General features: G+C 48.7%; 1 protein-coding gene across 1 annotated transcript in view; it reads left to right on the top strand.

Annotated features, from left to right (window-relative positions):
- The window catches only part of SLC17A7 (solute carrier family 17 member 7), a 33,741-nt gene that overhangs the window by 13,744 nt on the left and 3,806 nt on the right, over positions 1 to 16,191 (top strand). The window contains exons 2-11 of the mRNA XM_077314832.1: positions 7,213 to 7,465; positions 8,400 to 8,518; positions 10,008 to 10,122; positions 10,343 to 10,430; positions 11,180 to 11,266; positions 11,369 to 11,511; positions 11,676 to 11,825; positions 12,839 to 12,971; positions 13,482 to 13,592; positions 15,560 to 15,687. Of these exons, the coding sequence (XP_077170947.1) occupies positions 7,213 to 7,465; positions 8,400 to 8,518; positions 10,008 to 10,122; positions 10,343 to 10,430; positions 11,180 to 11,266; positions 11,369 to 11,511; positions 11,676 to 11,825; positions 12,839 to 12,971; positions 13,482 to 13,592; positions 15,560 to 15,687 (1,327 nt within the window). The remainder of the gene's footprint in view (positions 1 to 7,212; positions 7,466 to 8,399; positions 8,519 to 10,007; positions 10,123 to 10,342; positions 10,431 to 11,179; positions 11,267 to 11,368; positions 11,512 to 11,675; positions 11,826 to 12,838; positions 12,972 to 13,481; positions 13,593 to 15,559; positions 15,688 to 16,191) is intronic.

The raw sequence follows: 16,191 nt of genomic DNA, 5'->3' as shown, positions 1-16,191 counted from the left end.
CTGGCTGCATGTGGAGGAGTGGGGAATCCAACCCGGCTCACCAGATTAGAAGTCTGCATTCCTAACCCTTACACCAAGTGAAGTGACCTTCTTTGACCTCAGACCAAGAGGGGCAGGGATCTGAGACCTGCCCTCTTACACCTCCTCTCTCTCTAGATCATTCAGTGCTGAATGATCCAGTCATATCTGATTGGGAGATGCGGCATCCTTCCCCAGGAGAGAGAGAAATCCGTAGATTGCGCAGAGTTGCTACAGGTAGCCTCCTCTTTGGATAAAGTTTCATAGAACTCTTTAATTTGCAGCACATTGCTCAATGGTCGCTGGGTTAGGCGGTAGCTGCTTCTGGCGTAGACTTTGAGCTGTGATGGATGCTGCATGCATGTCAGCAGGCTGGTCACGGGCAACCGAACGTGTAGGGAGTTGAACTGTGGCTGCCAGCAAGCCCCGGATTGGGGCAGAGGTTCCTCTGTGGTCTCCCTGGGCTTGTCATAAGCGCACCAGTGCACAGAACAGGCAATTCCAGGTTCCGACATTTCACAGACCATTCAAAACAATCATGCTACAGCTGTCTGTCCCCCACACTGCTGCAGGCTCTACACGCGGGGTCAAAGGTCCCTGTCTTTCGGCAGCAAATTATCACCCTGTGAATCAGGGAGAGGAGGGGTGTGTGTGTGTGTGTGTTAAACCTTCCATCTGGCACCACTTTGCTCAGCAGAAAGAGGGCCCTGGGCTGTTATTAGCAATTTAAAAGGGGGAAAGATAACACCCCTGTGTACGGTTGTAAGATGCAGGATATGAGAAGAGCCACGTTGGATCAGGCCAATGGCCCGTCCAGTCCAACGCTCTGTGTCACACAGTGGCCAGAAACCCAGGCGCCATCAGGAGGTCACAAATGGGTCCAGGACTCCAGACGCACTCCCACGGTTGCCCCCTAACACCGGGAATACCAAGCATCACTGCCCCCGATAGATGTGTTCCTTCTCTGCGTTGTGGCTAACAGCCAGTGATGAACCTCTGCTTCCCTTCTGCCGCCTCCTAAAGATGCCGCCAGTGGGGGATTTTGGTTGTGACTTTGCAGCTATGGCAGATGCAGTTCCACTGCGATGCCCCCCACTAGGACTTCGTCAGCCGCCGCTTATCCTGAAATGCCAACTTGTCCCCCTCCAACGAGAAGAAACCTCCAGGGAAAGCCGAGGGTCTGCACAATAGTGCAGCAGATGCCGCCCACAAGCAGAATGTTATGTGCTCTCTTCCTTTCCGTTTCTTCCACGTGCTGCCTAAACCACACCGGCTATTTTAGGCCTTTCCGAGCCGGCTCGGGAGACCATGAGCGAGCAGAACAGGATCTTCCCCAATGCGGACGCCACCGAAAGCCAAACCCGTGGCACTAATGGAGTTCCGTGACCTCTATCCTGTTTGTTCCTAGTCAATTTATAATTTAGGGACATTCCCTTCTGAGGTACGAACCGGTAATTTGTGGACTTGCCCCAGGATCATGTGATCTTAGGTTGCTCTAGTCATTCTCAACAGGGGCCGCATGGTCCCTTGGGAGCCCCTGGCACATTTGAGGGGGGCACAGACTGAAAAAAATGTGAGAAGCCAAAGAGTTTACAGGGGGCCCTGGTAACTGAACTGATAAACTGCCCCCTTTTGTCACACATGATGCCATTAATTGCTAGAAAGCTGGACCTTCATCAAGGGGAAGAAAAAGGAATTGTGCAATCCGTTCCTTTGTGCGTGCTTGGATTAATGCATTTCAGCAAAAGACGCATGCCCATGCTTCTCTTGGTTCCAGAAACCTGTCTCACGCATATATAAGCAGAGACGACCCATCAGCCGAACATGAATAAACAGAAAGAAATTTCCAAGCTGGCGATGGCAAAAAGCTTTATTCAGAACGAGTTCTTAGGTATAAAACCTCATTTTCGTATTTTACTTCCTCGGTAAACTTATTTCTTAATTGGCTTTTTTTTCCTGGGATACAAAGTCTTCAACCCACTACCTAATTCTTATATTTATATAAATGACCCCATAAGATAGTTACCTTTATGGACCTTTGATAGTAATAGACCCAAATGACATGGCTTAAAATATAAAATGTCAGGTATATAAATACAAGAATTAGGTAGTGGGTTGAAGACTTTGTTTGTATCCCGGGGGGGAAAAAACCATCAGTTTATTGAGGAAATAAAATACGAAAACGAGGTTTTATACCTAGGATCTCGTTCTGAATAAAGCTTTTTGCCATCGCCAGCTTGGAAATTCCTTCCTGTTTATTCACGTATATATAAGGCAAGGATACATTGAGTGTAGTTAGTTCACTCTTAGCTTAGGCCTTTGGTAGCCTAGCTCTTTACACAAGCAGCCAGCCTATCACAGGGGCCCTGGAACATGAGAAGAACTCCTCGTAGGGTCATGGCAAAAAAAAGAGGCTGCTCTAGAACAGGGATTAGAGACATCTGTACATGATGTTTTAAGCCATCCCTCATTAAATGTGGATGAAGCATTGCAGTACTTGGACCACAAATCAATCAAACATTCCAAAACACATTTCTTGGCCATCTTAACCCTTTTCTCTCTCTTCCCCTCCTCTTTTGCGTGCTCTTGTCCTTTAGAGGTGCAGGTGGCCTCGTCAGGCATGGCTTGAGAAATCAGATTGCGCCTGATTAAAGTAGGGTTTCCCGCTCTGGGCAAGGGGGTTCCTAGAGATTTGGGGAGGGTAGCAAGAGCCTCTCTTGGCCATCGAGCATGCGGGAGGGGAAGGGGAGGGTTGCTAGATCCAGGTTGGAAAGCTCTTGGAGATTTGGGGATATGGATCCCACCCTCTCCAGGTGGGTATAATGCTATCTCAACAACGGTGCCCACTGATAGAATCATAGAATCATAGAATCTTAGAGTTGGAAGGGGCCATGCAGGCCATCTAGTCCAACCCCCTGCTCTACGCAGGATCAGCCCTAAGCATCCTAAAGCATCCAAGAAAAGTGTGCATCCAACCTTGGCTTGAAGATAATTCAAAACAAAGCAAAGAATTCACTCTGTGTGTACCGCCACTGCTATATTCATAAAGGCTTCCAGTATCAATGCAGATTGATAGATCAAAAGCCATCCCTTCGTATTCAACATACAAATACAATCGACAATGAATGTGCAATTCAAGAGACAAGGCCAGAAAACACTCCCCAGAACTGAATGCTGGGATCTCGAGTCCTGAGCAAGAAGATGCCCAAGAAGGAAAGGGCCTATTGCAGCCTTCCTTATTGACAATTTTTCACAGGCTGGTTGTTGACTTCACAGTGAAGGAGCCACTCAAACCCGCTCCCTGCGTGGGAGCCCAATTTCTGAACCACTCCACCACACCGGCTCTGGCTAGCCAGTAAGCCCCACAGAGATCAATGGGATTTGGGTCCGAGGAAACCTGCGTGGGAGGAGGATGGTCCCGTCTGAGCTGCTATTTGTGCCCGGCCTAATGCCTGGTCTCTCTTTTGTCTTTGTCCTCCCGGTTGTTGAGGTTCGGTGGGCTGGGGTAGAGGTCAGCAGAACCCACAGGTGAAGCAGCCGAGGCAGAAATTGTATCCCGAAAAGCTTATGGCGCAGCCCAAGGTCGCTGCAACCCTGCTGGCGGTTTGCAGCTTAGCTAGGGATATTTAAAACCTTCCCGTCTAAGCTGCCAGCACGGCCGCCCTGAGCCAACGTCAGCAAAAGGGGATCGTATGCCAAACGGGATGGGTGGCGGTTGTATGGCAGAGGGGACGGTAGCCCGGCCAGTAGAGGATACTACTTCGCAGAGAGCTAAACTGAATGGCCCTCGCTGCATTTCCTGGCTGATTCTGCACTTACTTTGTTTTTTTCTGTTGTGGATCCTGAATTCAGATCGATTTGAACTCGGGGCTTCCTCTATCCCCCCCCCAATTGAAACAGAAAGTGTTCTGCATTTGATTGGGGAAGCTCAGAGTGGGGAGGGGGGACAAGCACAGCAGGAGTCTCTTTCTTTATTTTCTTGAATGACGTGTGGGGGGGGGGGAGGATTGGAGACAGCAGAGGAGGAGGAATAAATCCAAGAGGCAAATCTCTGCTGAGAGAAGTTAGGGCTTCTGGAGAGCAGTCACTTTAAGACAAGCCTTGCAACCGGGAACCAGGAAGTCTTTGAACTGACGCCCTGGCCAATCAGGGAAGACTGCTTTGCTACAAGGCAGGGAGAAGGGAGTTAATTCACAAAAAGCAGGAATCTGCACATTTCCTGATGGCGATTCAAATATTGAGGGTTATATCCACTTCTGGATATTGCGGGGGAAAGGTAGAGTCACTCCAGATCAATCATGCACATTGCAGAGGGAAAATTTAAAGTGCCCAGAATCAAAATGGAAATTGAATGCAGTGTAAACAGGAGGGATTTATTCAAACTGGGAGTGGGTAAAAAGAGGATGCTGATTTATGTCCAGCTTTCATTTATATTTTTAGACATTATTAATGGATCTACTCTTTAGGATGTCTGTCTGTCTCTCTCTCACACACACACACATGCACGCACACACACATGTAAAATAGAATAAACATTGAACTTCTGGTCAAGACGCACCATCCACCCCCCACATTTCATAGATAAATAACAACATTTACATGAGCCGAGAAATCTCCTGTTCTCACAAGGATTACGGTTTAAATTCCCCGTTCCTTCATTCCTCTTTATTGAACGCCTCTGCCAGCCGCATCCTACATTTGTTTAGACCGGAAATCAAATTGCAAAAACGCAAGAAGCTTACTCCAAAAAAAAAAAAAAAAAAAGTATTTATATGTATTTTTTAATCCAGCCTCTCCAGCAAGCTCAAGGATGAACTACCATCGCGAATCAGAGATCCTGTGGGAGGACTGGTGAATCCAGGTCGCCGTCCTCAGCCCTGGGGTTTCCGAGACCCCTCAGGCCACTAGCGGGGGAGGGGAGGTTGCCAGATCCATTTTGGGAAACTCCTGGAGATCTGAGGGATGGGGCCTGGGGTACAGTATCAGGGCTGTGACAAGCTCAAGGTCACCCAGCTGGCTGCATGTGGAGGAGCGGGGAGTCAAACCCAGCCACTCTTAGCCTCTACACGACGGGAGGGCGGAGTCTATGGCATTAAAACTGCTCCTCCCCCAAACCATGCCCTCCCTAGTCTCCACCCCCCCCAAATCTCCAGGTAATTCCCAAGCCAGAGCTGGCAGCCCTAGGTATAGTGTCAGAGAGTCCACCTTCCAAAATAGCCATGTTCCTCAGAGGAGAACTGGAATTCTGGGAGATATCCAGGCCTCACCTGGATGTTGGCATCGATGGCCCCTCGCCATTGTGAGTAAAGGGAACCTGCATATCCAGAGGCAGTCAACCTCCGAATCCCAGAGCTGGGAGGCATCATTAGGGCGTGGGGCTTGGCCCCTGTGCCCTGTTTGCTGGCCCTCCAGGGCCACAGGTTGGCCACTGTGTGGTACAGGATGCTGGACTAGCCAGAAGCACTGAGCTATTCTTACGCTGTTACCATTGAAAGACCAGACTTTGGAGGCCTCTCGTGCAAGAGGGTGAGGTCATTGCGGGAACCTGAAGGGCACGGAAGATTCACGGAAGAAAGGGAGGGGAACCAGACTTGGAAAGAGGGCCCTGTCACTCTGGTTGCTAAGCAAGAGAAGGTTTTTGGGCCAAGCGCCGAGTCTGAGCTCAGAGCCCATCTGCACCGGCTCCGAACGGAACAGCTTCTGCGTGGGCTGCAGCCGCCTCCCTACCAGGCTGACGAGATGCTGGGCAAGAGCAGGGAGGGGGCGATGACGGATGAAGACTTGGGGGGGCTCCAAGACCCCTAGATTCGAAGGTTGCCAACTGGCCGGGGGGGGGGGGAGTCATGTCGCTTAGACGCAGAAATGGTCAGCTTTCAGGAGCAAATGAAAAACCACCTATGAGATTCTCTGGCAGGAGGGTGTTTTTCACACAGCTTATCACAGCCTAGGGATGCCAGCCTCCAGGTGGGACCTGGGGAATCTCTTGGAATTACAGCTCACCGACAGACTCCAGAGATCAGATCCCCTGGAGAAAAACAGCTGTTTTTGAGGGTGGACCCCATAGTATTATACTCCACTGAGATCCCTCCCTGCGCCAAATCCCGCCCACTCCAGGCTCCACCCCCAAAGTCTCCAGGTATTTCCCAACCCAGAGCTGGCAACCCAACTTTTACATCCATTATGGTATGAATTATCTTGTTCTTGGCTTTCCTTAAAGGTGATTGCTCCAAGAATCACAAAATAGTCTGTGAATCAGGAGTGGCCAAACTGTGGCTCTCCAGATGCCCATGGACTACAACTCCCAGGAGCCCCTGCTGGCAGCAGGGGCTCCTGGGAGTTGTAGTCCATGGACATCTGGAGAGCCACAGTTTGGCCACCAATGGTCTATGTGAAGCCCTCTGAACATGCCAAAGGTCATTCATGTCAACAATAACTAATGTTGCATTGGGTTATGTGGGAGGCCCCATTGAGCTGGCCATGCCATTTCTCGGCACAGGAGTTGTATGTCCCCTTGCTACACAACTTGGATGTTTATCATGCAGAATGAGGCTGCAACCTTGAACTAATTAAAAGGCATTTAATGAACTAAAAATCCCCCCTCTAATTAGCTTGGGCAGAACTCTGAACATAAAACTCACGGTCCTTATTTATTTGATTTATATACCGCTTTACCCAGCAAGCCGGCTCAGGGCGGCGTACATCCCATCAAAAACACCCGCAGTAACTAAAATTCATGAAATTAACTTCAGATTTAAAATAGATATATTAAAAAATTGAATACATCGCCTGGTGTTCAAGGCAAAAGAGCAGCAAGACGAGTCTAAAATCATCTCCTGATCTTCCAGAGATGGGAGATGGTATGGGGGGAGGGTCCCCTCTTTTTGCTAGGGAGGGCCAGCAACCACTTGAAGAACAGAATTCCCCTTCTCAAATAGCACCTGCTTTGGAGAAAAATAGAGTATTTTTGAGGGATGCTCAGCCTCAAAACAGGGCCTCCTGTGGACCACTGGTCAATTCTGTTATCTGCTGATGCCACTTTGCATTCTCCGGATAGACCTCTGACATCACCTGGCCACTGACTGGCCAGTCGGCCTCCCTCAGATTTGTCATGGGGGCTGCGGATCGCTTTGGCCTTCTGTTTTGTGGGTGTCTCCCCTGGTTCTTCCAGTACCGCGTACGATCTCTTCCACCCAGAATCCTCGAGCGAAAGCAGCCAGGCGGGGAGATCATCGAGCTGACGGAAGAAGGACGGCCAGTAGAGGTGTCGGAGAAGCACCAGCCGGTGATCGACTGCACGTGCTTCGGCCTCCCGCGCCGCTACATCATCGCCATCCTCTGCGGCTTGGGGTTCTGCATCAGCTTCGGCATCCGCTGCAACCTGGGCGTGGCCATCGTCAGCATGGTCAACAATAACACCGTCTACCATGGGGACAAAGTCGTCATGCAGGTAAGGGCTGTCAAAAGAGGCTTTACGGCTGGGGCAGCGTCCCAGGAAACGGTCCTTGTCCCAGGCAGGAATTGCTAAAGGTGTCTGAGTTTGCAGTCCCGTTAATCTCAGACTATTTATTGACAGAAAGATGCAGTTAATGGAAGAAAGTTTCGCCTGTTGAATTCGTGCTGATTCACTATGCTCGGGTGTAAAGTGGTCAACAGCCTGCAGGAAAAGTGTCCCGTATTTTTAATAGAGGCATAATGGCTGCTGTTTACTAAATGATGGTACTTACCTCCAGGCTATGAAAAGCTTCTCCTCAAACCCTTTTTAAAGGGGCAGGGTATCCTCCTCCCCACCCTCCTTCAGAAGAGAAGAAGAGCTGGTTCTTTGTGTTCCACTTTTCACAACCCCAAGGAGCCTCAAAGTGGCTTACAGTTGCCTTCCCTTCCTCTCCTTACAATAGACACCCTGTGTGATAGGTGGGGCAGAGAGAGCTTTGAGAGAACTGCGATTGGCCCAAAGTCCCCCAGTGGGCTGCATGCGGAGGAGGAGCGGGGAATCAAACTTGGCTCTCCAGATTAGAAGCTGCTGATCTTTACCATGCTGGCTCTCCAGGTAACTCTCAGCCCTATGAGTCAAGCATGGCTGGCACAAGACAGCTTGTCCAGATAGCAGAATGTGTAGCTTTTCCATTAATAGTTGGGATCCTGATCTGGAAGCCCTTCTCTCAAACTCCAAACGTGAAACACTATGCATTTTCCACATCCTTCGAATTACTCTCTGCCTGATTATGGCTTCACACATCCCGGAGCAATGGATACAGGACAGGGGTTCTCAAATCAAGTTCTAGTTTTTTCTGCAGGCCAAACTGTGGTTCTCCAGGTGTCCAGTTTGGCCACTGCTGCCTGCTCCTCTCTAGCTATAATGTTCCTTCTTTCTCCCTCTTCAGAAAGCTGAGTTCAGCTGGGACCCTGAGACAGTGGGTATGATCCATGGGTCCTTCTTCTGGGGTTACATCGTCACCCAGATCCCTGGTGGGTTCATATCTCAGAAATTTGCAGCAAACAGGTAAGAACAAAGTGGGGATGCTGTCATTTCAAGACTCACCTGCACATTAAGTGAATAATTCCCCAAGCTCTGGGCACGGACCACTTGCAGATGGCTTCCCGCGAACCCAGAAGCACCCAGCACCTAAAACAGTTCCTGAAATGTGTTTATTGTTCTTCCAAGGAGCTTTTCTTTTACTCCAGTCAAATGTCTTGGTAGAACAGAGAACATTTCCCTCACAAGAGAAAGGCAGGTTTTTGAGGTAGAATAAATCTAGAAATACCGAATGTGTTTGTTCTTAATAATGGTACTTGTTACCTTTTACAGTTTACGTTGGCTTTATCATATTTTGGGTCCACAGTTTGGGTATAACGACCCAGTAATTTTTTCCCTCCACAAAAAATGGACTTCCTGGCTGGCAGCTGGAATTGGTTTGGAGTCGTGAACAATACAGTCAGTGCAGCTGATGTAGATATTTTTTTGCACAGAGTGAACAAAATAGCAAGATGAGGCTGGTCATATTTCAATCCCGACCCATGAAAAGCACAAGAATAGCCTAAGCTGAGTTTTCAGGGAAATGAGGAACCTTAGTGAGCTTTGATTCCATGCAATCTACCTCCGAAACAGCCATTTTCTCCAGGGGAACTGATCTCTGTAGCCCAGAGGTCAACTCTGGTGTTAGAAGTTCTTGAGGCCCCACCAGGAAGTTGGCTTGGAGGGGCAGTTGTTTCAGGCCAGGTCTTCATATCCTGCTTGTAGACTTTCCCGAGGCATCTGGCTGGCCAGTCTAATATGTATTTATATTTATGTTGTTGTTGTTAGGTGCGAAGTCGTGCCCGACCCATCGCGACCCCATGGACAATGATCCTCCAGGCCTTCCTGTCCTCTACCATTCCCCGGAGTCCATTTAAGTTTGCATCAACTACTTCAGTGACTCCGTCCAGCCACCTCATTCTCTGTCGTCCCCTTCTTCTTTTGCCCTCAATCGCTCCCAGCATTAGGCTCTTCTCCAGGGAGTCCTTCCTTCTCATGAGGTGGCCAAAGTATTTGAGTTTCATCTTCAGGATCTGGCCTTCTAAAGAGCAGTCAGGGTTGATCTCCTCTAGGACTGACCGGTTTGTTCGCCTTGCAGTCCAAGGGACTCGCAAGAGTCTTCTCCAGCACCAGAGTTCAAAAGCCTCAATTCTTTGATGCTCGGCCTTCCTTATGGTCCAACTTTCGCAGCCATACATTGCAACTGGGAAGACCATAGCCTTGACTAGACGCACTTTCGTTGGCAGGGTGATGTCTCTGCTTTTTAGGATGCTGTCTAGATTTTATATTTATATATCTTTATAAATCAACTATGCTTGCTTCCGTTTATCCGTACCCCAGGGAGATTTGAGACAAGACCTTCTTGTTTCACAGCTTGGTCATTTACACAACATTAGTTTCCAATGGCCAGAGAAGACAGATGCTACTTAAAGAGTGCTAGTCTTGCCGTTTAACGAATCACTTTCCGCCTCTTCAGGGTCTTTGGCTTTGCCATCGTGGCGACGTCCACCCTAAATATGCTTATTCCGTCGGCTGCCCGAGTCCACTACGGCTGTGTCATCTTTGTGAGGATCCTGCAAGGCCTTGTGGAGGTAAGTCCTGGGTACGGATCCTTGGATGCCTCACTAGAGCTAGCAGTGAATCCCTGCCCCTCTTCCTTCAGCACGGTGCCCCCCATTCCTCAGCCACATAACCCTCTCCAAGGGAGGTGGGTCAGGGTGAAGGGTGAGAGGTTTATGACCCTGCCTCTTTTTCTCCGGATGGAATGTCACTGTGGTCTTTATGTAATGCCCTATGCCCTCCTCCCTCCAGGGGGTCACATACCCAGCCTGCCACGGTATCTGGAGCAAGTGGGCGCCCCCATTGGAACGCAGCCGCCTGGCGACAACGGCCTTCTGCGGTAAGGTAACCCTTCGTCAGGGAAGGAATCTGTGTTGGATGGCAGAGTCTGAGGGATGAAGCTCATCAAGCTGTCTCTTGGGTCTTGACTTGGGCTCGATACAAGTTGACTTAACCTAAGGGAATATGAGAACATCCAAGAGAACTTAAGAAGAAGAGCTGTTTTTTTTTTTGTCACCCACTTTATACTACCCAAAGGCGTCTCAAAGCAGCTTACAATTTCGTACCCTAAGAACGGAAGAAGGGTCAGTCCAGGAGACCATCTAGTCCAGAATCTTGTTTCACGCAGCTGTCCTTGAGGATTCCTGGCACACTGGGTCTTCTTTTACTGATTGGTTGAATCATTCATCTTCAACACTGTCCACACTGAAGGCTCATGTCAAGGCAGCTTCCAAATAACAACAGTTTTCATAATAATAAGCAGAGTGTTGGAGGGATGGCAACCAGCCCTGCCATGGTGCTGGTGGGAGGGTGTCCTTTCACGGTATCCAAGCCCAAAGCATTATCAAGCACTGAGGTATATTCCATGGCTGTTTTGCGCACGTTGCAGAGGCTAACCCTAATTTGCCGTTGAGCTTCCCGGAGCCTCCCCTTCCACTTCCTCGTCCCCTACCTCATGATCCATCCGTGCTAGAATCACACAACCCATTTTGCGTCCCGGTCCGCAGTTTGAGAAAGTCAACTTAGAGCAAAGGATGCTGGGATCGCCCTCCCTTATACTTGGCTAACCTTTCCGATGTATCTTTGCAGGTTCCTACGCGGGGGCTGTGGTGGCCATGCCCCTGGCTGGGATTCTAGTCCAGTATACTGGATGGAGCTCCGTGTTTTACGTTTACGGTAAGAAAACTCTGGTGCCAGGCCTCGCCACTGTCTAAGCCTCGTTGGATGGGAACAAAGACCCTTCCCACCCAACCTTTCCTTTGTCCTGTTCCTTGGCAGGCAGCTTTGGCATCTTCTGGTACATCTTTTGGCTGCTGGTTTCCTACGAAAGCCCCGCACAGCACCCAACCATCTCAGAAGAAGAGAGGAAATACATCGAAGAAAGCATCGGGGAAGGCTGCAGCCTGATGAATCCCTTGATGGTAAGAGAACCGGAGCCACTGAGACTACCGCAGCAGGGGTGGTGCCATTTGGAGGGGCAGGGGATTGTGGACTGCTCCTCTGGGGGCACTGCTAGAGGGGTGTCCTGCAACCGCGCGTGCCCTGTGGGGAAATTCACGGCTGCTTTCTCGCTCCCTTCCGGCAGAAATTCAAAACCCCCTGGCGCAAGTTTTTCACGTCCATGCCTGTCTATGCCATTATAGTGGCTAACTTTTGCCGGAGCTGGACCTTTTATTTGCTGTTGATCAGCCAGCCAGCCTATTTTGAAGAAGTTTTTGGATTTGAAATCAGTAAGGTAAGAAATGCCGTTTCTGTCAGTGTTTTGGGAGCGTGTGTAGGGGGAGTCTTCCCTGTCGTACAGTAGGACAGACTGTCTTATTCAGGATTGATATATGGGTAGGGAAGAGAAGTGACTCTAGGCATGTACAAATTGGCCTACGGCATCCCTGTAGCCAGGAGTTGTTCTGCAAGGCCTATGACTGAGGTTGGAAATATCACGGCAAACAGGCCTCCCTGCTCAATATATCAGTCAAACAATCACCAGACCATTAATCTATGTTTCTATTATCCCAAGAAGAGGCGGCAGCTTTGGGATGATTTTATTTTAAACAGGAGTGTAAACTAGTTTGTGATTTCAAGGTTTATGAAGATTGATGTTTATGCTGTGTTATTTTATTGTTTATTATTACGCATGTCGTCACCCGCTCTGAGCCTTCGGGGAAAGGAAGATGCTAAATAATTTGTTATTATTACGATTACGATTATGGAAATCTTTGCTCAAAGAACACAGGCTCCCCGCATTTGAAAAGGGAAAGAAAGTACAAATTTGTCAAGGGGATAGCAGAAATCAAAAGGCTCTTTCCGTGAAAGGGGGCATCCGACATGACATTTTCCAACATGGAACTTCGGAAGAATAAAACTGCAGGACCTTTTAAAGAACCAAACCCCAACATTCCAAAACGAAACTGAAGACTGTCAATGAAAATCAAGTTGCTATTGGGATGAAAATGGTTCTGTTTCGCTGAGGGCAGAGTCTTCCTTAGGTGCAAAGAGGCCAGATGCGTGATCCAACAGTCAGGATTGCCCTGGAATCAGGGCCTCTCCTGAGTGGGACAAAACCTTCAAATCCACCCCAAGTTCTGTTCAGAAATAACTTTAAAAAGGCAATTTACAATGAGGAGATATAACTCTGGTCTCCTCCCTTTTCCAGATGAGCTAGACTTTGGAACTGTCTTTTTATTATTTCATGACCCTCTTCCATGTTTGGGTCTCCTCAGTGCCTCTTTCCATTCTGGTCCTTCTCTGTAGGTTGGCATGCTTTCGGCCTTACCTCACCTGGTCATGACAATCATCGTACCTATCGGGGGCCAAATTGCTGACTTCCTGAGATCGCGGAGGATCATGACTACCACGAATGTCCGCAAGATGATGAACTGCGGGGGTGAGAGAGACAGAGAGAGAGAGAGACAGAGCTGTGATTCAGAGATGAGGGTTGGGATTTGATTACATCATAACTGGGATGAGGGTCTAAAACCGGGTGTGGTAGGAAACAGAAGTTCTGGGAATCTGTATAGACATGTGGGTTGATTTCGTAACTGACAAAATGACCCCCCCCCACAAAATCTAATTCGTTAGGGAAATGAAAATTAATGGGAATGGACTGGTTTCATTCCTTGATGTTCAGAGTTCAAGGACCCAGGCAGAATGGAAGGTACACATAGCTGATAGTTAGGTCCAGAGAGGAGATGGGAATAGGCTTTCTAAATCCAACTGACTAACCATTATACCCCAGTGGGACTATGGCCACGATGGACCTATGCTTTGGCCTTGATGGACCTTACCTCCCCTCCTCCAGTCCTTGCGCAGCACGAATGGGGTTAGAAGCATGAACAAGATAGTTGTGGCACAACCTGCATTTCTGAGATCTCTTTGTCCATGGTTCCTCCACCAGGGTTCGGCATGGAAGCCACGCTGCTCTTAGTGGTCGGCTATTCCCATAGCAAGGGTGTCGCCATTTCGTTCCTCGTCATGGCCGTCGGCTTCAGTGGCTTTGCTATTTCAGGTAAGTTCTCAAGCGACGAGGCTGATGTTCAGGCATGGAGGTGCTACGGGTCAGAATTCCCTCTTCTCTCCCCATGGCCGACCCCGGGTCTCTTGTGTATAGATGGCCCTCCCTCCCCACACAGAGCATTAAGGAAATTAATGTTTTCCTCACGAGTAATCGTCTTCTGTAGCAGTAGCTGCTGAGCTCTGGGTGTTTCTATGCCGTTTCGTGTCCCCGGCTTCTCAGCACGAACCGTGATGAAGAAGAGTAAGATCAATTCTTTTTATGACGAGAAGCTTTTACCTCCTTTATCATAAACAAGACTACGGTTAATAAATAATAGACTTCCTCGCGTTATCGCTGATTCCTGCTTTTCCCTTTGTCATGCTTGTGGGCCGAAGAGTTAAAACAAGAACTTCTCAAGGAAACAGAAGGAGAAGGAGGAGGAGGAGGAAGGAGGAAGGAGAAGGAGAAGGAGAAGAGTTGGTTCTTATATGCCGCTTTTCCCTACCTGAAGGAGGCTCAAAGCGGCTTACAGTTGCCTTCTTTTTCCTCTCCGCACAACAGACACCCTGTGAGGGAGGTGAGGCTGAGAGAGCCCTATTACTGAAGAAAAAGAAGAGTTGGTTCTTATATGCCGCTTTTCTCTCCCCGAAGGAGTCTCAAAGTGGCTTACAGTCGCCTTCCCTTTCCTCTCCCCACAACAGGCACCCTGTGAGGGAGGTGAGGCTGAGGGAGCCCTGATATTACTGAAGAAAAAGAAGAGTTGGTTCTTATATGCTGCTTTTCTCTACCCGAAGGAGTCTCAAAGTGGCTCACAATCGCCTTCCCTTTCCTCTCCCCACAACAGACACCCTGTGGGGTGGGTGAGGCTGAGAGACCCGATATCACTGCTCGGTCAGAACAGTTTTAACAGTGCCGTGGCGAGCCCAAGGTCACCCAGCTGGCTGCATGTGGGGGAGTGCAGAATCGAACCGGGTATGCCAGATTAGAAGTCCGCACTCCTAACCAGTACACCAAACTGGCTCTCAAAGAGGTGATACTCTTGGTGAAAACTTAACTAAGTGGGTTACGGAGAACCACCCTTCTAGCCAAATATTTCCACTATTTCTAGGGATGCCCCCGGAATTTCACTCTTCAGTCTCCCACCTCCAGTAGAGTTACCAGCTTTTAAAGAAATGAGCCCCTAATTTTCCCATCATTTTTCTTCCCATCGTTTTGGCCCTTGAAAAAGCACTCTGTGGGCGGGCAGGAGGACATTGGCTGGTCTTGCTGTGCTGAAGGCCTGATCCGGATCGGCCCTTGCAGAATTTTTAGGGGCTGAATTGGTGTCAGCATCCAAGCACCCATGAATGCCGTAATGTCACTTTTGGTCTTTGTTTTCATTTCTTTTTCTTTTCTTTCGTTTTTTTTTTAAACTATTTATTTACAAATATTTTCAGATTTGAATTAAGTTTCAATAATGGAAAACAACCACTGAAGCAACCAGAAATGAAAAAGATAAATATGCACATGCTTAACTAGGAACACACAATTCTGTCTTGGACACGATCAGGAATACAGAGGTTCCTTTCCATTTCGGGCTGCCTCTGGAAAGGTCTCTGCACTGACCGATTTCTTCCACCTCCCGTCCCATCCTCACACTGTGAAGCAGATTTCAAGCCATCAGAATGGGGCCTTTGTTTTCAGTGCTGCCCAATGTCCATCTGTAGCATTGTGCGAATGAAAGTTAAGAAACGTACTTGCTGCGAGAGCCAGTGTGGACTGAAATGCAGGACAGAAACATTAGAAACAAACAAAGCAAATGTCTCTGTCTCTGTCTCTGTCTCTGTCTCTGTCTCTGTCTCTGTCTCTGTCTCTGTCTCTGTCTCTGTCTCTGTCTCTGTCTCTGTCTCTGTCTCTGTCTCTGTCTCTGTCTCTGTCTCTGTCTCTGTCTCTGTCTCTGTCTCTGTCTCTCTCATTCATTTATTTGTCCTCCCTTGTAGGATTCAATGTCAACCACTTAGACATCGCTCCCCGATACGCCAGCATCCTCATGGGGATCTCCAATGGCGTGGGGACCCTCTCGGGTATGGTCTGCCCTCTCATCGTCGGAGCGATGACCAAACACAAGGTAGGAACCAGAAGCCCTGAAAGCCAAGCACGTTTGTACTTAAGTTTTGGTGAGTGGACATTGACAGAGCATGTGCTTTGCACGTGCTTCTCAACGCCCAGCGCCTCCAATTTAAAGGACTGGGCAGCATGGAATTTGAAATGCTCTTCACTTCCTTCTCCTTTTTTCCTGTTTACCAGGGACAGATGTTTAGCTGATATTTCAAGTTTCCCAGATCCTTTGAAAATATGTTTAAATGGCTGTCTTCCACAGTTCTGGCGAATGAATTTTAATGAGTGCCTTTTTTTAAGTTCAGCAGTTTCACATTCTGTGTTGGATAGCAGGCGGCAATCTGCAGGGCCAGTGGATATATCCCTAACGGCAAAAAGTCAGCGTGATTTAGTGGCCAGAGTATTTAACAGGGATGCAGGAGACAGAGGTTCAACTTCCAGGTCAATCATGTAGCTCAGGGGTAGTCAACCTGTGGTCCTCCAGATGTTCACGGACTACAATTGTAGTCTGTGA

This window comes from Paroedura picta, chromosome 16 (assembly GCF_049243985.1).
Source record: "Paroedura picta isolate Pp20150507F chromosome 16, Ppicta_v3.0, whole genome shotgun sequence".
NCBI lineage: Eukaryota > Metazoa > Chordata > Lepidosauria > Squamata > Gekkonidae > Paroedura > Paroedura picta.
Note: the sequence above shows the minus strand (reverse complement) of the source record. Positions and strands in the feature narration are given on the sequence as shown.